The sequence below is a fragment of the Conger conger genome, chromosome 11 (assembly GCF_963514075.1).
Source record: "Conger conger chromosome 11, fConCon1.1, whole genome shotgun sequence".
In the NCBI taxonomy this organism is placed as follows: Eukaryota; Metazoa; Chordata; class Actinopteri; order Anguilliformes; family Congridae; genus Conger; species Conger conger.
In genome coordinates, this window is record NC_083770.1 from 37,879,681 (window position 1) to 37,903,187 (window position 23,507).

The 23,507-nt window shown below is 43.2% G+C and overlaps 1 protein-coding gene across 1 annotated transcript in view; it reads right to left on the minus strand.

Moving 5' to 3' along the window:
• galnt9 (polypeptide N-acetylgalactosaminyltransferase 9) overlaps positions 1 to 23,507 on the minus strand; it is a 110,342-nt gene that overhangs the window by 52,874 nt on the left and 33,961 nt on the right. The window contains exons 3-4 of the mRNA XM_061261760.1: positions 13,145 to 13,311; positions 7,941 to 8,115 (exon numbers count right to left, since the gene is read on the minus strand). Coding sequence (XP_061117744.1) covers positions 7,941 to 8,115; positions 13,145 to 13,311 — 342 coding nt within the window. The remainder of the gene's footprint in view (positions 1 to 7,940; positions 8,116 to 13,144; positions 13,312 to 23,507) is intronic.

Genomic DNA, 23,507 nt, shown 5'->3' on the forward strand with positions numbered 1-23,507 from the left:
TGATGGGAATCCTTTGTGGCACAGCTGGGATTTTCGAAGCTTTTCACCCTGGGATTCATCAGATAGCGGGATTCAGTTTCCTTCACTTCGATCACGGTTTGCCCTTCGTTTCCTTAATGAGATCAATGTGATGCAATTTGCTTACAGGCTATAGGTATGTATGTGTGATTGAGGTGAGCTTTCACCTCACAAAAATAAATTGGCTGTAGCTCATGTTGAATATTACACACTACATGACCACATAAATTGTAATATGTCGCTGGCTGAAAATAAATTAATATGCTTATAAGGTCAGTGTGAATCTGCCTCAAGGGCAATTTGTAGCTCTGCGCATTTCATTTCCAAAGTACAATGGCCAGTTCCAAAAATATCATCAAGTGTTCATTTAGTAAACAGTCAATTACACTGCCGTCAAATACCAAAAAAGGTGAATTCTATGGCCCACTAAGGGTGATCCACGGTTCCGTCATTAATTTGCAATAAAATGGAAATCAACATAAAATGTAGGGCAGATAATTGCAAGGCTCAAAAAAGCCCTGCATTAATGCGAGGGATGGTGATGTGAGCAAAAGTGTGGGTGTAACTTAAGTGCCTGCTGTTCTAACCGTGGGCCGCGTGTCGGCAAAATTACGGGGAGGCTGAGGCATATCTTCTTAGCAGGCACCGCTGTTCAATGTATCACATTTATTACATCGATCTGTCCCTTGTATCCTCACGGGTAGGCCACTGAGAACAAACAGTGTCATACGGTAAAGATCTGGCTACGGAGAGGCTCAGTTAAACATTCAATCAGCTAATTATAAAAAAAACCCTGGAAAAAATCACAGCAACATGCAACTTTTAGCTCTTAATCTGCATGGAAAGCAAGCCGCGAGCACGAACGAGGTTTTGAAAGCCTCCGTCATTTGCGTATTTATGGATGTGCATATGCTCCTTTGAGTGCGAACGCCGGCTTGAAGTGCACACGGAGTACTTCCCGTCTCTTTTAAAGAGGAATAAATACTGCACAGAGACCAGCCGCGCTAAACAAACCCGGGGCCTGCCAGAAGCGAGAGGCGCATTGTGCGCTTTTATTCTGAAATTGTTTAGAAGTCTGATCCCCCCCGTTGAGAGGACAAAGCTTGTCTTCTCAGCCTCATCGCCTTTTACAGTATGCTTCCCTGGCTGCAACTACTCAAGCAAGGACGGCTTTTTTTTCTTTTGATGTCAGCTGGCGTCAGAATGAAAATCCCCCCCCCCCCCAACAACAAAAAAAAACAAAAAACATTTCTCAGCAACACTACAAACAAATTTCATGGTTGTAACCTACAGGCAAAGAGCATGTACAGGGCAAATACTTGCTGAAAGAGCTACGTTTACGCGTTCTAGCATCATCAAAGCTTTGAATGCGAGGCTGTGTATTTCATCAAAGCCAGGGGCCATGCCGGTATCTTATCTCCCATAGAGCTCAGCACCCACACCGCCTCCATTAATCACCAAACGCTAATGGCCCAAGATTACAAAACAGCGGCATTCAAAACCCAATACATTTATCAACAGTTCTCTCCTGAACTGTGGTTCTGGTGTTTGCGATACTGATTAGCATATGCATGTTCTTCCGCTAATGCTATTTATTTAATGGAGAACGAGCAATCAACGACAAGCAATGTCATTGCTGGCCATAGACAGAAGGGCTAGTGACTTCGCTGAGATCATTATGAGACGGGGGGATACCAGCCTCAGCAGAGAAGCTGACACAGATGGTCTGTCCCTGGGGACGTTTTCATGGACATTTACCATGGTACATATTCATAAATGGAAAGATAGGCTTGCCTCAAACATCTGCCACCCTTCTGTCAAATCCCATCATTTGATTTTTTAAATATTATTCCATGCTGGATAATACCGCCATTTTCATAGTACAGTATGGCTGTAACATCTGTTGGTGTTTGTCTCTCTGCAGAGAGCAGGTACATGTGCTGTAACAGTTTCATATTCACAGAGTTTTTAAATGCCTCTGGGAAAAATTGTGCAAAAACGCTTGGACAGATCAGAGAAGCAATGCAGAACAGGAAATGGAGGCAGGTCAGGGGGTCATGGCAATGTCTATAGGGCAAAGGTCAGAAAGGGGTGGAAGGTTATTTCTGCATAGGCTTGCCAGGTTTAGAATTTGTCAAACTGGACAACATGCACATCTGAAACAGTGATTGCAAACAAAGCTAGGAACCAAAGTTGAATCAGGGAGTCACTGACGTGTGCATTCATAACAAACTACCTGTGAATTCCCTCCAATTGATTACTCAGAATTGATTGACACTGTCCGGTCAGACCACAAACTGGACATGTACAAAAAAACAAGACTGTACAAATAATTAGAAAAATTAACATTCCGGTCAAAAGCCGGACGTCGGTCAACCCTAGCTTTGCAATGAATTCAGAAACCTAAGAAAAAAATATACCCCAGTTGTGCATATTCTCCTGTAGTTATTTTATATTACATTATGGTTATTTAGCTAACACTTTTATCCAAAACAACGTACAGTTGATTAGATTAAACAGGGGGTCAATCCCCCCTGGGACAATGTGGGGACTATACTGGGGATTGAACCACTAACCTCCAGGTCCTTGTCAAGGAACTTAACTATGAAACTACACACTGTATACTGATGGAGTAATAATGATATATCCTTTTATTTAGTTATTCATTGCATGTACTTTATATTTGTGCACTTTTGTAAAATGCACTGCGTAAATTATGATAATGATATAATGCTCGGCATTAGATTTAATATGCTGTCATAGTATAATACAGTATGGTATAGTAACAGCAAGCCTTATGTTATGATTATGGTTGTGTAGGCTTCATGGCCTATACTTCAACTAAATTATTTTCCTTGTATGAAAATGAACGCTCACATTGTTTTCCTGAAACCACATCTGTGAAAACGTTTAGGTTTTTTTGTCCTCATTACGGCTGCAAGTTGACAGTGCAAGTTTCCTAAAGATCAATAGTGTAATGGCATCTCCACGAAGGCTCAGCTCAGCAGCGGAAACACCCGTGAAAATCCATAGACACGATCAGAAGTCAATGGTGAGGATCATCATGAACCGTTCCTTATCGTAAAGTCACCCTATTGCGTTTACTCCGTCTTCTCCCTTATGGAGCACAATGTCTGCATCTGTAAGTGTTAAGTCACATCGGAGCGACGCTACATTGTGGAAGCTCAGTCCTTGTCTCGAGGCGAGCCAGGCTCCTCTCCCAAAGTATTAACATGTTCGCTGCGGCTCAGACAGAGTTCCCGCAATGGAAGAACATGGGGTCCTCAGCACCAGACTGAATTAGGATTGCGACCCGATTTCAGCGTCCAAGCCTGAGAACAGGTCAGCGCTGAATTTCCTGGCTCTGCTAGTTTTAATGAGGCCATATGGTGTTAACTTGCTCTGCAACACTCATCAAATGTTGAGCTGGCTTTTTACCTGCTGTACACATGTTCGAATGACCTCTCTCAGGTGAATTATTATCAAGTTAATTCAATTTAATAAAGAGGACAGGAAATTGAAGTTGTCAATGCACTGAATAAAAACATTTCGATTAAAAGACCAGCACCAATGAAAGTCTTTTGACCAAAACATTAGCTGCCAAATTGTTTGTTATCACACTTGGGCAATTTTGCACTATATGCTTGAATAAAATAATGTAGTATTTGCTTGATGGGCTTTGTATACGCTTTTCTAATAGGCGTATCCTGACTTTCAGTGGTATGTGAGTTTACTACTTCATGCTCGGTTGTAAATGCATTGTCATATTAATCCAATGATTTATTTTTTTATCTACTTGACTATTAATTTGTTGCTTCTGTTCATAAGAATTGCAGCCACAAAACCATTTTCAGGAAAAAATAAGAATAAAGAAGTGTACATGTAGAACTGGATTTGGGTAATCAGTCCACACTGTAAGAATCCTACATATAGGACTAAATTTGGGTAATCAGTACAAACCGTGAAAAAACCAAGTCCCTATATGAACAGCCCAGGTGTTAAATTTACAGATAATGTGTGGCTTAAACTAAATTAAAAGTGCTTTGAGGTTATCATGGCAAACAAACTGCATAAGGTATCCATTATTACTTAACATAATAACCCAAATCATATGCCTGGGTCATTGAAAACATCACAGTTTCTTATGCTGTTTTCATACTTTGAAAATCGTAACACTCATTACTTAATTTGTACCTCCTGTTGTCTTGTTCTACATGTCTATTAGCCTCCAATAAAACAAATTAATGCTGTGGACCTGCACCCCCCCCCTTCTGAAAATAAAATATGGCTTGTACACAATTCAACAAACAAAGCGAGAGACACAGGCATGACACACAGCGACAGGTGGATATGAATTTCTAAGGAGTTCTGACAGGAAATAACAGAAGGGAAGATCAGAAATAATGAATGTAGGTAGCGGGGAGGTGAATGGGTCAGGGGGGGCGAGGGGAGGGGGGCGGGGGCTGAGGCAGGCACATACATTTTTGAAAAGGAACAGATGGGAAAACAGATGAGGGAACCACCAGGGTATCAATTATCTTCACCGAGCAACAAATCGCAAGTCATTCTCTGTTCCCTGTGAAACAGGAAGTTCGACTTGTGTTTCCCATTACATTACAATGCATTACATTACCTTCAGGCATTTGTCAGAGACTGTCATAAACACTGACTTACATAAGTGCACACCAAGTTATTAGTTGCCCTTAGTGATAGTAGCCCTTAATACATAACTTACTCAGTACTCACTTACTTAGTACTAACAATGTTGTTAAGTGGTAAATGGATTGCATTTATAATATAAGTAAATAAACCCGAAGCACTTTGCAATTGATGCTTATCATTCACACATTCTCACACACCAATGGTGACTGGCTGCCATGGAAGGTACCAACTAGCTCGTCAGGAGAAATTGGGGGTTGGGTGTCTTGCCAGACTACCACTCTTACCTCCTGAGCTAATGCCGCCCCGTACTACCAGCTACTCTCCTGGTAAGAGGGATACTGAATATGCCTTGCTTCAAATGGGTTTGCCATTACATTTTCAGATATAGCTGAGGTGGGGCTAGTAAAACTATGATCAATGTGCAGAGGTCAGTATTATGTGAGCCAAACACAGTTTAAACAGGTGTGTTTTCTGTCTGAGACAGAAGAGAGAGAGTGATTTTACCATCCCGATTGAAGTGGGGAGCTCACCCATTGGGCACATAAGAGAGAGGTTGTGCCTGGGACAGTGAGTTGGGCAGGGGATACAATGTGGAGAGGCCTGGCAGGAGTTTCACGTCTGATTATAGACTGCTGGAGAGGTGTTGCCTCCTCCTGCTGCAGCATCGGCCACAAATGGAGCATTTGTGATTCATTCAGCCCACCACCCACCATCCAGGGGAGGGAGGCATGAGGAGAGGTGTGAACTTTTTGCGGTGTAAAAGGTTGTAGCATTTTCTGAAGAGGTTGGCAAGTCTTGTGAAAGTTTTTTTAGGGGAAAAGTGTATGGCTTGCTAGAGTGTTAGTATTAGTCGGTGAACTGCAAATTCTCTTTTGCAGTGACCAGCTGGGAAATCCATGAGGTTAGGCCACAGGTCTGCAGCCCTGGAGAGCCAGAAGGTTGACTGGTTTTGGTTTTTCCCTAAAAATCTGCACCCAATTCAGACCCAAGTAACGGGATGAAGTGAGTTAACTGCATAATCAACTGCTCTATTTGATTGATTCATTAAATAGAGTAACAACAGAAGCTAGCAGAGACTCTCCAGGACCAGTGGTGCTGACTCATGGAGTCGGGGGAATGCCATGGATTGTGTGGGCAGTCAGATGTAGGGGATTATTAGGCAGCCAGGTGGAAAGATCTAGTTGTAGTTGATGTTGGACACTAGTGTTAACGGCTCTACTCTTGAAAAGTGCTATAGGATCTTTAATTATCAAGCCCCGAGTTCCACATCTAATGGACAGAACCACCTACAGAACAGTGGCCCCTGTCACTGGGCCTTTTATATGTGGGGTGACCAACATCTATCTCTTCTACCACTAATTTAGTTTGCTCAATCTATCTACTAACCAAGTCCATTCCTGATTCACTTCAGGTAAACATTATAATTTGGTAAAATTAGGCGCAGAATTAGCCGGATGATGGCAGGCATGAATGATTGATCCTTGAACAGTTGCTTTTAAATTATTCTCATTTTATTGAATTTCACCAGTCAATGGCCCTTGCCCCCACACTTTCAGCCAGGGGTCAGTTCATCATAAGTTCTTGTATCAACCTATAATGGGGAAGGAGTGATCAGCAAAGCCTTTCACCAAAAAAGAGGGGGATGGAAAATGTTTTGTCACAAAATGGCCGCCATGTCAATCTGACTTACATAGATGAACTCCAAAGGTCTGATTCCTGCATAAGTCAATTTTCAAATGACTGCTATTTACTGTCCTGGACATTGATTATGAAGGAACAGCTTGTGAAAGTCAACTTGTGAATAACCTTTCAGAAATAAAGTCCAGCTGGCAAGATTCCCGCTCCAGAACTTTCCGTCTTCCTCAGCAACCAGAGCACACTCTATCTTCTGACCTGTCTGGGCTGACAAGCCCAAATTAGGTGCCAATTATGTCCAGTTGTGTTGCTTGTTTTGCGATAAGCAGAGATGTCAACGCGAAATTGGGTTGAGACCCTCTGAAGTTATTTCATTAAGCCTCTTAGGCGGAATCCCAGGGGGATGAACGAGGGAGAGAAAGCACAGCCTTTTCTGCACCCTCTCGTTCCTTTTCTCCTTATTTTTCACATTTCGCTACCCCCAGAACCCTGCTTGCCTCTGACCTATTTCAGCAATCTGCAGATGCTGTCACTTTATCCAAAATCAAAGCACTGTGCTTCGAAACTTATTAATCACAGATTCGAAAAGAGAGAGAGAAAAAAAGTCATGTACTGGAACAAAATGGAGAAGTCATTAATTGTTAATCCATAGTTAGAAATGGAGGTCATCTTCCATAACTGTGGTGCTTTAATTAGAATTAAGCATTGCTGAGGTAGAGTCCGGCGTTAAATCAAAAACTGGACCTACCTGAAATTCACAAGGTACCTGGTGCCCATGGCAATTTGCCCCATGATATTAAAGCGTTCCTTGATCGTCAGTGGAGCAATCACCGGCCAAGGCACACAATTTGTCAGGAGTAAGTAGGTCGAAGTTTGTAATTATCCTGATTAATTTGTTCAGTAGAGGCCCACATCCAGAGGAATGGTCAGAAACTTGCATCCTCTAGCACAGGGGTACTCAGTCTCAGTCATAGGCTCTCTTGTGTGTGCTAGTTATTGTGTACAGTAAGCTGATTCTTGTGTAAGCTGTTTTATGTTTACAATATGCTGGTTCTTGTCTATGCTGGTTTCTGTGTATGCTGGGTTTTGTGTATACTGGTTCCTGTGTATGCTGGTTTGGTTCTTGTATATACTGGTTACTGTGTATGCTGGTTTGGTTCTTGTATATACTGGTTCCTGTGTATGCTGATTCTTGTGTATACTGGTTTTTGTGTATACTGGTTCCTGTGTATGCTGGTTTTTGTTTCAAATTCTTGATCAGAAAAGGTTACATTTGAACAGTTTCCCTCGTTTTGCCTTTGATTAACTCCAAAAATGGTTTATCTTCAATGACCATTCATCCACACCACCTACTTTAATTTAGAATGTCATCTCATATGAAACGGTTCGGTACGAATATGTGCGCACTGAAAAAAACTGTACATTTTACGATGAAATACTGGCAAACTGGGTTGGCAGAACATTATCATATAAAATGTTAAACATATTACAGTGTTTCACCATAAATATAACAATTATTAACAATTTCGTACTATTTTCCAGACGGTTACCGTAAAATTCACGGACGGTTTTTAGAGTGTACCATTGCACCACTAATGATCTGGGATAAAGGATCTCGCTCTTACCACGCTGCGTTGAACTCCACATGGGCGTCGAAAAATCCCACGACGGGCGCGGTAGCAGCCTTCCACCCGTAGATCCGGGCTCGGATCAGCCCCTCCCTCTTGCTGTTCCGGACGATCTTCACCAGGCCTGGGTACCGCTTGTTCACATACTGGTCCAGGTTGAACTTCAGCTCCACTGCAAAAGACACAGACAGTCAGTTTGGTTTGAGATAGGGCCAGGCTATGACCTAGCTTTACTGGGACTGAAAGGTTGGTGGTTCAAGGCCCAGTGTAGCCACAATAATATCGAAAAGATTGAGCAAGGCCCTTAATCCTACAGTGCTCCAGGGGGGATTGGCCCCAGCTTAGTCAAATAAACTGTATGTCACTTTGTCAGCAAAATAACTAATGTAATATAATGAATGATAATTCAGCAAATACCATACCTGTCCATCTTGCTTTCTTTTGCTAATGCTGAATAAATACATTACGTTAATGAGAATATTTTCATTGATAAATAAAGTGTGTATATCTGTGTGTGTTAGTGTGTTAGTGTGTGTGCGGTGTGTGTGTGTGTGTAAGTAACTGTGTATGTGTGTGTGTGTGTGTGTGTGTATGTGTTAATGTGTCTGCAGTGTGTGTGTGTGTGTATGTGTGTGTGTGTGTGCCTGCGTGCTTTTGTGTATGTGTGCACAATGTTATGGTATTGACTCCCCACTGTTCTACAAAACAGGTAATAAAAATGCATCACGTTCTACGCGGTTGAATGAAGGTCACACTACAGAATTCCGCTCCAGGTTTTCAGATAACATATCTATACACGGCTGTCTGTCTTCTTTAAACAGACAGATACTGGTATCGCCACCATGCTGTACAGTCCAGATATGCCAGCTTGAAAATTGAGCCGGTCAAGCTGTTCATGAGCTGGTCAACTAGCTAGGGCTGGTAGCCTGCCTGAGCTGGTAGCTGGTCAACCAGCTACCAGAAACATAGCTTGAGCTGGTCAAGCCATGTCAAGCTGGGAGCTGGTATGAACTGGTCAATCAGCTAAACCATGCTGAGCTGGGAGCTGGTCAACCAGCTACTAGTTTCAAAACCTAGCTTCAGTATTTTTCAGCAGGGCAGGTTAAGACACCAAGTTGGGGAGATGGATCACTGTCTGAAATGTGCAGCCCCCCCCACCCCCCCCCCCCCCCACCTCCCTAGGTCACACAGAGCTTCGCTTTTTGCTTGGAATATTGCAAAGGCTGCTCTATAACTGTTTTGACACTGCTTTGAAGCTTTTTTTAGGGGAGATAAATCACCACTACACTGATAAAGCTTAATGTATGTTTCTGTCAGTGTGTAGATACCACCATCACAAACAGGTCTGGAGCTTCTTATCTAACTTTCCATTTGGGCAAAGTTTATTTATATTTTGTGGTTCCATGTTTCAGTGAACTTGTCGAGTGGATGCATGCACAACATATACCCCAAAACAAATGCGTCTCATGAAGTATAATCTGTTCTTGTGGAAAGCACAACAATGCTACAGTAGCCAGCACACACACACAATAAGTCAAAGAGGTTCTGCAGCACGGTAACCCCTGTAAGAATATATACAAGCTATAATCAAAGGCAAAACGTAATGCATAGCATTAGAAGGAAATCGAAAAATCCTTGGAGTATCAATATGATGACACCATGTTCACTATGACTTCCTCCATAATGCTGCAGACATAACAGAAGAATACAGGCAAGTAGCAAGAGAAGCAGCTGATTGGTCTGTTGGGTCATGTGACTGCAGCCTTACAGTAATTGAAAGGAAAGATGATGACAGAGACTGAGGACTCCTTATTTATTTAAAGGGAGATAAGAGCCACAGTCACTGTGAAGCCAGGGAAAAACTCCCAAGCACAAAAAAAAGAGTGTGCAAAAATATCTGCAGAATGAAAGCCTGACGATAAATAGCGTAATAATTTTAAATACTCCAAGTCCACAGTGGAAAGAGAACTGGGGTGTTTAATGTGACTTGGTCGATTGCCAAAAGCCTCAATTTAAATTCAATTTCCCCGTCAAACCAATGCTGGTCTGTTTAAAAGGCTCAGTGTTTCTGAGATATAATTAAAATATAATCTATTTACTTGTGATGTTAGACGGAAATTCATTTCAGAGAATCATTAAAGTTTTACATAAGGGGAATGTGAGCATGTGTGTGAAATTGTGCGTTTGTCCTGAAATACAGCAGACGTGCACCCCTCTCACACCACTAAAAGACGCTACCCTGCTTGGAACACCCTCTCAAGCCCACTCAGAGATAAATGGCACTTTATTTTTTTTTTCATAAATGTCAAACTTGCTCTGTGAAATGTCACAGCACAGAAAGCTGCAAATAGAAGCCTAACCATGCTTACTCCAGCGAAGGGGGGCGGAGGGTGGCTAGGTCATTATTCACTTATTCTTCTTCTAGTCATTTCACAGGGCAAATGCTCAATGCTCAACAGGCGGAGACAAGACAGGCGAGTGACGAAAGGTCAAGCAGCCAGCCCCGCATGTTAATGTTCATGTTTGACCATCGGTGGACCAGCGCCTGGCCCTGTGCAAAATGCCCTTCCCCAGGCTAGGATGGAGGTGGAGCCACCACTTCTTGCATCTACGGCTGCGTTGGAAACCGCTTACTAGCGTACTACTCATGCAAAATTGTAGGCTGGTTTTCATTGAAATGTAGCGCGAGCAGTATGCTAAGTACGCGCTTTTGAATGCAGCCAATGTCTCATCATTCGGTGTCAGGAATCGTCAGCCATTTTAAAGGTTCGGTGTGGACTCTAGCAAGGTCCTTCTTTTTTTCTTTTTAAGGAAAAGCGAACAGTCCGTCCTTCCTTTGGAGGGTAGTGGGGGAAAGCAGAGAGGGTAGCAGATGGAGGAGGGATGACAGTGCAGAGGGTGCTGCAGGGGGAGGCCCATACCACCAGCCGTCCGGGGGGAGCGGGGGTCATACAGTACATGGATTTAGACATTTAGACTCTGCCAGCCGATGGTCTGAGCCACACATCTCACCCAATGTCCCTTTTTCTGATGTTATTCACCCCCCCCCCCCCCCCCCCCGCCTTCCTTTTAGCCTGTCCCAGGGAAGCAGAGCACCACCCCCCCCCCCCCCCCCCTCCCCCTCAGTGTCCCGTTTTCTGTAACTCCTCAGAAACCAGCGGGCTTCTGGGACCGCACTGGGTGCCATAGGCCATGTATGGGTGAAGGAACTTCAACTGCCATCACCGTGGAGACTGTTCACAGCGGTTCACCAAAGGACAGGTCTCATCTTTTCGCTGTTATTTTTAAACTCTTTACAGCATCTGAGTGTACACCCCCCCAGGCTCTCCCCCTCTCCTCCTCTTTATCTCTCCTCCTCTCTCGTTCTCTCTCTCTCTCTATCCACGCGCACACAAACAGAAGCGCATAATTACAGTGGCAGGGTTCAGAAAATGATGAGCTCACGTTCTGTGAGGCACGTCCAGGGAACATGCTAATTATATCAAGGTTACAAAATAAAAACGCTGCCAATCCGTTTCCGAGGGAGTGCATTCCTCTGCCTGTTCTCCGCGAGAGAGTCACCTCCGCAACGATCCAGCTCTGTCTGTTTGGCAAGAGGAAAACCAGAGAGAGATCTGACAATCGCTGCACGCCGCACAGAAAGTCTCTTTCTCTCACTCTTTCCATCCCTCCATCCCTCCCCCCTCTCTCTATCTCTCATCCCTCCCCCCACCGCTCTCTCTCCGTCTCTCTCCCTCTCCCCCCACCCCCCCTCTCTCTATCGCCCTTGGCGGAAGCTGAAGCTACCTACAGTAAGTGGGTGTCATCATAGAATAAAGCCTCTCTGTTCTTCAGCGGATCAGTGACCACAAAAAAAAGGCAAACAAACACCTCAGGGATTTAATTAAAAGGAACTTTGAATGTGTTTTGCGGTTCATGACATTCCTACCCAGAATAATGAACCTTCTCACACTGCATAAGCACGCTAGAGACTGAGCCTGGCTGGCTCTCTCACTATCAGTAGTCCAGATACTCGACAGTAGCTGTTGTCTTTCATGCTCTTGTGACTCAGATGTGGGGCCTTTTGGGTTTTTAATGCAGACTTTGACGAGCTGAACATCCACGGAGCCTTTGAAGAACCCACTTGCTGTGTAGGATGGTTCTCTGTTCAAAATGTAATTACCCATGACCCACTCTGGCAGTCTGCGTAAGGGCCCATTTCTGACAGTAATTAAATGCTTGAAAATTTAAATGAGCAAATTGTAAAAAGAGTACAGTCATTTTTAGATTGACAACAGTGCTTTATCCATGAAAAGTATACCCCGTGCTCAGTATTGTTTGCACAAAAATGAAAAAGTACAACCTAACACTCCCTCCACACAGTATAGACCTGTGTTGGATTTCTGACCTTTTGTCCTCTTTAAACTTGCCATTTTTTTGTTGTTAAGATGGTCTCAAGACCAAGATGTAAAACAATATAATGTAATAAATATATGTTGTACATTGCTGCTAAATCAGTGTCAATATATACTTTGTTTTTCTCCTGCTGCTTTTATTGATTTATTTTGTTTGTTGGAGCTTTATGAAAACCATGTCTGGAAATTAATTAAAAAGAATTAAAAAAAGTGTATAAATACTTTAATCAAGCACACTTTTGTGTACCAATAACATGGCACCATCTGCGATTTAATAAACAGCTTGGCAACTAGCACAGCTAAAAGCTAAAATATAAAACACAGGTTTTGAAAATAACCTTTTGTTGACAGCCTTTTTGTTTGTGAAAATACTATTTTGTTGAGGGTTTAATTTGACATTCACAAGCTTGCTATTTTTAAGTCCATATTGCCCATTTCCTTATATATATTTTCCCATATGCTCATAATTCAAATACAATCTTGCTATTCAAATACTAACCACTGTAGCTACAGTAGTCGAAACTGCTTTTCGAAATCTAGCAAGTTATTTCAAAATCCACATTTCCTATTCTACTCATAATTTAAATACTTGCTATTCAGATACCAGCTAGTTACAGTGGTGGGACTGCTTGTACAATTCGAGCTATCTGGTACAATCACTAGCTTGCTAGTTGGAAGTCCACATTTTCAGATTTTCCCCTAATTGTAACAACGTTATGCACACATGAGGCGGTAGATACTTGTTAAGAGTGATTTATTTTTTGTGTTTTGCAGTGAGGTGGCGGGGGAGCTCCGTGCTGCTCTTACCGCTGTCACTGTTGTCATCCACCAGGATGATCTCCTTCAGCAGGTGCGCTGGCGTGTGGTTGACCACGCTGTGGACGGACCGCAGGATGACCGACAGCGCCTCGTTCACGAAGATGAAGACCACCGAGATCTGCGGCAGGTCGTCGGGATAGGCCATCTGCTTGCACCTGTGAAGAAACGGAGCGTGATTACTTCACTTCCCACCGATGGCTAAGCTGTCGCGGATCTGGAGCACACCCGCTGATTTGATTGGGTCTAGATGCCATGGGGGACCCCAGGGCTTATCCATAGCCACGACTCAGCTAGCAAACCAGCCTCAGCCATAATGCCCCATGTTATATCCTCCTGAAACCGAGCAGAAAAGTTTAAGTCCTTACATTTCTTTTGACAGAATAGTGTCTCACAACTTTCTGCAGTGAGAATATTAAAAATATATATTATTTAATTTATGTATATTGAATGTCTGTGTATGTTTCAGCATAATAGAATGTATGGTTCTTGAAATTAAGACCAGAGACTAATGTCCCTTACATGGGACGTAAATTAATTTCCGGGTTTTTGAGGATATAGCAGAAGTGCCCAAACCCAGGTAAAAGCACACATGGCTTGCAGAATCAATGCACTGGTGTCTGTGTTGACCATTCCTGCCAGACCTACTGTAGCTTGCCAAGTGACAGAAGTCTGAAGTCAGTTGAAGTGGGAATTCAACTGAAGTCAGTGCCGAAATCAAGGCACAATTGAGCTGTGTGTCTCTAACCATTGCCAACGTTGAACAAACTGTACCCTTCCTTTGCCGGAAAGGCCCGGAAAGATGAGCTCCCGCTCTTAAACACGGTTAATGCAGGACGACCTACAAAACAAATGATCTAGAACCAATATAATAAATAATGTAATAAATGTAAATTATTCATACAATATATATATACTGGGAAAAACAATGAGGTGAAATGTAGAAGCTTCTGGATCTGGCCCAGAGAGGGTCATAGCGTGTAAGCTGCAGCTTAATGCTTCTCTTTTACTAAACGCGCTGAGTCAACAGCCCTGCTGAACGTGGAATATATATGTGTACCACGGGCGCCCAGAGGCCATCACCATTCTTATACTCAGGGGCTACCTGTAGCCTACTGGCTAAGGTACTTGACTGGGAACCGGAAGGTTGGTGGTTCAAGTCCTGGTGTGCGATAAGATCCACGATGAGATCCAGCTGTTGGGCCCTTGAGCAAGGCCTTAACCCCGTATTTCTCTAGGGGGGATTGTCCCCTGCTTAGTCTACTCAACTGTAAGTCACTTTGGATACAAGCTTCAGCTAAGTAACAGAAACACTCAGTATTTTCGTGTTTCAAAAGCACAGGGAGCGTCCTGTGCATCTAGGGGGAAAATCAGGCAGCGATCCGTTTTTCAATCTGAGAACACTTTTTGATTCACAGCTGTGAAGTGAAGCAGAAAATCTCAGCACCCCCCATGGAGGAGCATACGGTGGCCCACGCGCAAGCCACCACGGGCACATCTGTGACCCTGCCAGCATTCGCCGAATCAGCAGAACAGCAGCCCTGCTAGCTGAAAGGCCGGTCGAGGCGTCTGCTTGTGAGAGAACGCCAAACGGCTGCTGAACGACGGGGCCTTTCTCACTGGGCTGGCTCACTCACTTAGGCAGTGGTGAGAGGTAGAGAAGGCATACAGAGAGAGGAGGACGGAGCTCTGAAACCACAGAACTAGACCTGCTCTGATTAGGCCTGTCACAGGAACGTCATGGAAACCAGCCCTGGGGACCACCAATTGGAGTCCCGTTTCACGTTGCTGTTTTTCGACGACCCATTTAATGAGCTGAACTGCATGCTATGATAGCACGCACACACACACCGTTCAACATCACAGGATGAGACCTGCAAATGAGAGGGGCGTGTGTGTGTCTATGTGTGTGTGTGTGTGTGTGTGTGCATATTTTGTTTAAGATCCCATAATTCATTGCTGCCCATCTCCCCCAGATGATTGGGTTCTCATGGCAACGTGGCGTCTCCGAGCACGGTTGCCAGCGGTTGCCAAGTCTCACACAAACATACGCTGTGCCAGCTGCCAGATTCCTATAGCAACCGCATGTACCGCATCAGCATTTTCATGTTCGGGCTGCCCATCCCCTTTCAGACATGTCAAACAGCAATCCCATCAGAAGGTGTTTATACTCTGCATAACAATGAGCACAACTCAAAAATGAAACATTAACAACTAATAATATTGCATAAATAGACATACTTTATATAGGCTCTAAATATTACAAAGTGGGCAAAAAACACATGGGGGGGATGCAGTGACATGGAAACATATTCCAGAATCTGGACTTCTCACACACCTTAGGGGGCAGCTTTTAGCCTAGCGGCTAAGGTACATGACTGGGACCTGGAAGATTGGTGGTTCAAGCCTCAGTGTAGCCACGATAAGATCCACACAGCTGTTGGGCCAGTTAGCAAGGCCCTTAACCCCAAATTGCTCCAGGTGCTGTAAGTAGCTTAGGACATAAAACGTGCCAGCTAAATAACTGTACTGCAATGCCTCCAAAGTCAAACTTCTCTTTTTTTTCCACTCCTTTGTAAAATGACAACAGACGGATTTTTATTTTTTTCCCATCCCGGCAGATGTTCTTGTGATGAAACCAGCTAATGAACCATCATGGAGGGCAGTCAGAGCTCTCCTTTCGCCTATTCTCTCCATGACACAATTTTGGCACCATCGCATGGCTTGGATCTTGCCATTGTTAAATGCACAATGACTACCATGTGCGCCCTGATGCTTTGAGCCTGAAAATGACAGTCTATCTTCAACTAAACAAATATTGAGGTCTATCCATCTATCCATTACTTACCTTTCTGGGCTTGGTCCTGGGGGGTTCTGGAGCCTGTCCCAGCATGCACTGGGCAATAGGCAGGACCCTGGACATGTCACCAAACATTGAAATTATGATTCTTCTTATTAATTATAATTAGGGGCAATAAAAGACCAGCCAGTTTTTAACTCTGCTCAGTTTTGAACTGTCATGTGATAAGAAGCGACACTTGGCATTGGATGCTTAGGCGGAAATGGCGTGCTTGTCTGTCCTCTCCCAAAATCGATAGCGGACGCTGTACCAAAGAGTGCTGATGACTGGGCACTATGAAACGGAGGAGAAACGAGGGGATAAATAAATAACACCCCCCCCCCACACACACACACACTTTAAAACAATTAAAGACTTATTCACAACGTGCTTTTTCTTGATCACCAACCAAAAATCAATGCCGTAAAGAGGTCATAAAGCTACATCCACAAGGAACCGTGTTCATTTCCAACGGCTCTGATCGTTCATCACAGTCACCGCTACACATACAGTACACGGCAACACGTCTCTGAACACGTAACACGCTGTGCATACGAGCACATGCACTGTAGGCACAAACCACTGTTCCAGTTTAATGATTTAATGATAACTGGCGTTTTCACGCAGTGTTTTGGTGCGTATGTAAAGTAAATGAGAGTTGCGATGAACTGCTTCCTATGGATCGATGGAACAGTAAAGGTATTAAAGTAGATATCTTCTCTGAAAGGGGTGAGGTGAGGTGTCTTGTGGTTGGCGGGGGGGTTACATTTGAAATGATCTCACACAGTGATATATGATCAAGAACCCTTGGGATAAAACCATTAGAAGCCCCAATAAAATATTTCCCTTACAGGACTCCGGCACTGTGTGGAGCCAATCGCATTCAGAAAATGTGATTCTTATATAGGGAGAGCACTAAAGCTTTTACGAGCCCATAAAGCACTTGTCAGGACGTGCTCTTGACTTTCACGAAAGGTAAATTTGTGACATAACCTGGAGATCTCAACAACATCTTAAGATGAGTGGTTTTTGAAATGGAGATTGAAATGGTCTGAACGTTGAAAAAAGAAAGAAGAACCTATTTTTCATTCACAATTAACTGAGGCCCTTTAACTGGTCACAAATACAAGCAGTTTTTACGTATTTCCATGTATTGCCGGAACTATACAGACATGTTACAGGCAAGCAAAGCATTTCAAAAGCTTGTTCTATAAGACAGCTCGCCAGTGGCAACAAACAGCAGAAGATTAAAGACCAGGTGAAATGGAAGTGAGGGCAGCCCTAGCTTCCATGATATGACGTGTACACGAACAAAACACACTTTTCGGGGGTATTTTTGAACGGGGAGTCGATATGAATAACGTCAAATGAGGATGCGCACTGCTGCGTGAAAAGGATATTGATTGGAGGAGAACGAAAAATTGACAGACATTTGATCGACATACAAGTCCACTGCTACACGATGACGTAAAATCTAAATTTTAATTGTTTTCCATGGATGGAAAAGTGCTGCCGTAACATTTCAGCTTGTCTTTAAGTTGACTGCTGAGGAGGTAGCGGACAATTTCAGTACAATGACCATTACACGTTATTTAGCTGACGCTTTTATCCAAAGTGACTTACAGTTGATTCGACCAAGAAGGAGTCAATCCCACCCTGAAGCAATGTGGGGTTAAGTGGCCTAACAGCTGCATAGAACGTATTGTGGCGACACTGGGGCTTGATCCACCAATGTTCCATGTCCCAGTCCAGCACTGTAGCCACTGGGCTATAGACTGCCCCAACCTCCCTGAAATGGATAACAGGCTATGTATCTGGCTAAATAATGTCAGATAACACAGGCTAAATGATGCGAAACACGGTCAGCTGTAAATATGAGGTTGTGTGAGTCTCTGTAGTGAGTCTGGGTGCGACGGTAGGTTGTCCTATTGGAATACGCTCGCACCAGATGGTACGCAGTGTGTCACTACTCCCTCACAGCTAATGGAGGCCTGCACAGATTGCTCATATACAGCCTTCCAGTACAGGATGTGTGGACACTCGCAGAAAAAAAGGTACCAAAACTGCGTGTCCCTGGGGTGGTACCCTATAGGTACATAAAATTGTATCCCTCCTGATTGGGTTAATAATTAATTTCTACCTTTTTTGGTTATAAAAGGTACTTGTTTCTGCCCAACGAAATAGTATTGTACCTAACAGGGTACATTTGGTAAATCAGTTCCTTAAAGAACAAAAGTGTACCTGGACTGCAGCGTTATTTCGGAGAGTGCACGCTCAGTCGCGGAGGATACGCGGTCTTTTGTCCGAGAGCTTTCCTGGAGATCAGTCACCAGCGAATGCGCCATGCAGTATTCTCTTACTGCACACTTTCCCGGACGGGTCGCTGATAACTCGACCGAAGCGCATCATCAACAGTGCCTGGATGATCTACCAACAACAAACGGCAAAGTTCAATCACCGGAGTATCTGTTATTGTGCTTTCCCGCAAAGCTGCTGAAAAAAAAGAAGTGATTTCAGCCTCCAGACGAACGGCTGCTCTTATCTCTCTTCCCTTTTCAAAGTGGAGATACTACGGTAAACCTCCTTTTCCTGGGTAAAATGTATCAGAGGAGCAATCCTCTCCACGCTACTGGCAAGATCTGAAGGGTCATTATTCAACCTCTCACCGACTTTCACAGACACTGGTGAAACTTTTCTGTCTGATACGCTTAATTACAAAACTGACTCAGTATTCAGTCCCTGAGGAGCAGCCATTCCATTTATTCATGAATACTTCACTACAAACCAACGTAGCATAGTACGGACTCAGTATAAACCCACGTTTTCACATAATAACCAAAAAATCTGCAGCAATATGATGTTTTAAAAAACAAACCTACTCACCATATTTTATTTACCCTTGATCGGTTCTCCTCCTCCTCCGCTGACTTAAATAAACGTGCGTAAGGATTTTCTAAATAAACCTTTCTCCAACTGAGGAGATATGCAGTGATATTAAAGCATAGGTAATCCAGTGTCACCCAAAGTTTCCAGAACATAGTGACTGACTACTGCTGCCTGCCTGCTCCAGGATACTGCCATTGTCTAGTTTATCAGCCTTCACCAGACATCAGGGGCAAAAACAAAACTTTAGAGATGTCAGTTGTAACTCTTTTCCTAATATTGCCACCGTTATCCTTGCCAGGGTTGATATTTATTGTGGTGAATGCCAGAAATATTCTTTCAAAGATATGTGATATCTTTAAATCGGATGATGTTCGAACAATAAACTCCTAGTCACTCCAAACTTTACAGCCCGGGTCATGGAAAGCCACAGTGTCTATTGTTCTTCTGTTCAGAGTCAGAAACCGAAAGCAAACCGACTCAAACCCACCAGGCCTAGGGAGAGGGTGGGTTTCATTTTGCAGGGATTCCACGGCTGTATGCAGGGTCACTGCAAGGGATTTTGGGACCCATGAATAGATCTCACATTGGGCCCCACCATCCAAGGTCACCCCAGACAATCCTATATTCTAATATTTCTAAGGGCCCCTGCCAGTCCTTGTAATCATCCTAACCCCCCTCCTAATCACACTGCCACTGCCTGTCATTATGTCGCAGACCTGTCGCAGCTCCGTCTGTGCCTCCATCGCCATAGCCACCTGTAGCCAGCTCCGTAACCATGACATTATATTAATCACAGTGCTTAAAGGGCACCTTGCTGTACACCGACAACTGCACACCAACCGAGTCACTGTTGGCCGTAGATTACAGAACTCGTTTTCAGACAAAAACACGGGCCAGCGAGACAAAGAAATATCATTTCCAAGAAATTACGTGCTTTTTGAATGTCAAATATCACTGTCTGAAAATCAGCCAATCCAAGTATTTCAGAAAGCAATATCTCTAAAATAATGTGTCTTTGCGACAGTTTTGCCACAATAGTTCTCTAGCAATGCTCTGTCTCAATGTAAGGAGAAAAAATATATATAATTTCTGAATGAATTTAAAAAGCTGACACAGTTCTACTTCTTGACTTATAGGTAAGTGTAGTTTAAAATGTCTTTTCCATAATTTCATAAAATTCTCATTGATAATAACTTCCATGTATTACTTAAATTCTTTAAAAATCTCCAAAAATTAATGCTGATAATGATGTTATGTTGCTATACTGGAGGCAGGACAACAGTTAACTAACGTTGCATAGCAACCACCTCCCACTGCTTACTAGTATGGGGGAACTACTTTCTTGGAAATTATTCTTGTTAATAAAAACATTTTTATTGGATTGTGTCTATAATATCTATATTATTATGTTTGGTAACTGATTTATAAAAGCAAGAGCTCATGACAGGCAGTGGTGGGGGAGAGCGGGGTCTGTTACACACGGGTCCATTGTTACCCAAAGTTGTTTGCCCGATCAGAAACAAGCTAGCCAGATATAAATCACATTGCCCACCTCCCTACACATCCATTTTCACCTTGGATTTCAACGGACAGGTTTTGTATCAATTTCATGCTCATAAAACATTGCGTAACAATCGACCATGTTTCACAACAGACCCCACTCTCCCATATATAGAAATTTTATCACAGCTACGGGGTGTTGTTCGGCCCAACGCACAGCAGAGGGTCGCAACCCCTGTAGTTGTGATAACGTTTATATATACCACATCCAGGAGTGAGTTATTGCTTTTATGAAACATAATAATATAGATATTACAGACACAATAAAAAGCTGCCTGACATGAGTTATTGCTTAAAGACAATTGCATGGTTTTGCTTAAGCTATATTTAGACATAATTTGATAGACTGGCCTTAAAGGAAGCCTTTAGCCTTTGAGTGTGAAATAAAAACCCAATTAGACCTGCAGGGAAAAAGATCACAGTCAGTGAAAAGAGGGTAGAGTGGAGTTTACAGCCAAAGACCTTCCTGCTGAAAATGTAGAGTGATCCCGTAGTTCCTTTACCCCAGTTACTGAATGCAGTCCAGCCCATCGCTCAACCTGGAATTTGTACCTGTCGGACAGAACGGGCAGGCTTGTAGGCCGTAACTGGATGAGGGATCGGCTCATCTGCTTGTAATGAAAGTAAGTTCAGCGCAAGTTATCATAATTTGAGCGGGAACCAGCTCTGACAGAAGCAGACTGCCAGATTAAGACGTATTCCCCCAGCTGTCTCCCCCGGTCGCCCGCCGCCCGTCCGCGGACACAGTGGCAGTTCATCATCGCGCGACGGCCATTTTATTTGCGGGGGGAAATTTTTCACATTAACCTGGGATAACCTGCGGGGCGCCCGCGACTCCCGGCGTCCAATCGGAGCGTCCCCGCTCCAAGCCGCGGCCGTTTCCGTTTGTGTCGTTTCGCCAGCGGTTGAGGAGATAATCTCCGAGCAGACTCCAGAGCAAGACCAGGGGGCACCAGGCATTTATTTCCGAACGAGCGCTGAGGTAGCCTCCGTGATCCCATCTGCCGCTATCAAAGGGCCGGGAAATGAACCACGCCGACCAGCACTCCTCTAGACCCGGCCGGTAGTTATCGGCCAGTGACAGATAATCGAGTAGCTGAGAAAACAAAAGGAGCAATCGCCAATCCCACTTTCCCGATGGCGCGGATTAATAGCATCCCTGTGCTTCGAGAAAACGGCGAAACTGTAAACTTTTTTTGGGCAGTTGTCCAGTATCATTTTACACCTGGAGCTCAGCAGACTGTTGAGAAATTTTTTTCTTTTTTTTTAGAAATAAACAGAAACAAAATCCAGTACAGCAAACTATTTGTATTCGGGTTGGCAAATGGTTCGGTTCATTCCGTAAATACTGTCATACATCAAATTTTTTGGTAAACCTGTGCAGAGATGGTAAAAAAAAAGTGTCAATTCTCATTAAATTGTATTAACACAATCTGCCATGGAATTAAACAGTAAACAAGTTGGATGAAAAAATGTGTCCAAATATGAATAAGTAGCATACCTCATAAAAACAGGCTCTGATCGAATGTGAATTGGAGAAAAATAAATTACACTGAAACAAACCTACCATATACTAACAGGTAATATATTTTCATTTACAAATATAGAGCCCAGGCACCCTAAATTCACATAAATATGTATTTTCATTTTCATCATAGCAAATTATTTTTAAAAAAAACACACACACAATCTGACAAATGTGATTATCCTATATAAACTGACCTACACGGATCGCAAATGTCATCATTTATATTCAAATATATACACTCACTGAGTACTTTATTAGGTAGACCTGTATACCAGTTTGCTAATGCAAATATTTAATCAGCCGATCATGTGGCATGAAATATAATCTAAGTGACTTTGATCGTGGAATGAATGTTAGTACCAGACAGGGTGGATTCAGTATTTCAGAAACTGCTGATCTCCTGGGATTTTCAGTCTCTAGAGTTTGCAGAGAATGGGGCAAAAACATCCAGTGAGCAGCAGTTCTGCGGGCTGAAATACATTGATAATGAGAGATGTGAGAGGAGAAGGGTCAGACTGGTCGAAGCTGACAGGAAGGTGACAGTAGCATAAATAACCACGCATTACAACAGCTATGCAGAAGAGCATCTCTGAACACACAACACATCAAACCTCTTTAGTCAACAGCAGCCGAAGACCAATAATTCTCACAAATCCAAAGTCTAATAAACACATAATAAAGTGCTCACTGAGTGTAAGTGCAAATGCATGGTGAATTAAATAGGTCACATTCAGACATAACCAATAACAGAATTATAATGCAAACAGCCGCAGTGACGTATTACAACAGTGCTATGCAGAAGAGAATCTCTGGACACCAATAACACCAAGGCTACAGACTTAAGTCTAATAAATACCTAATAAAGCGCTCACTGAGGGTATATTTATATTCATATTCTATATTCAAAGATCTGAATAACTGTGAGGGAATTCAGAAGGAGAAAATAAATTCTTCAGTCCTCCACGGTCCCATCGTCACAGTGAACCACAGCGTGGGTTTCGGGTGGATGTAATTAAAATTAATGGTTGGTTAGATAGACTTTCCAACCCAAGCAAAGAGGAGAAATCAATATTATATCAGATGGGCACGGACGGGATATGAAGACCGTCTATTAGCCCCCTAGTCATCAAAGAGCTCTGTTCAATAATTCCTGTGCAATTAGGAGCCAATTTGCCACTTGTGCAGTCAGTTGGTAGCACTCTTCCTGTCTAGAATGTGGTGGCTGAAAGGACATATATTTAACAAAATTTGCCCAACATTGTATACATTACAGCGGATTTCAAAACATAACGCCAACATCAAAAGGAAAGGAAATCAATGGCACTTGATATTGAAGACAGAACTAGAGGTTCATGTCTGCCGTAGATGGGACCATGTGTTCTTTTCAAAGAGTACACAGAAAAATGTCTGGTGTCAAATCCACTCTAACAGGGAATAGGGACCATATAAGATCAGATACGTTGTGCTTTATTGAACCATGCGGGGTCATTTGTCCTCTGCATTTAACCCATTCTAGTTACTTAGCAGCAGCGGGTAGCCAC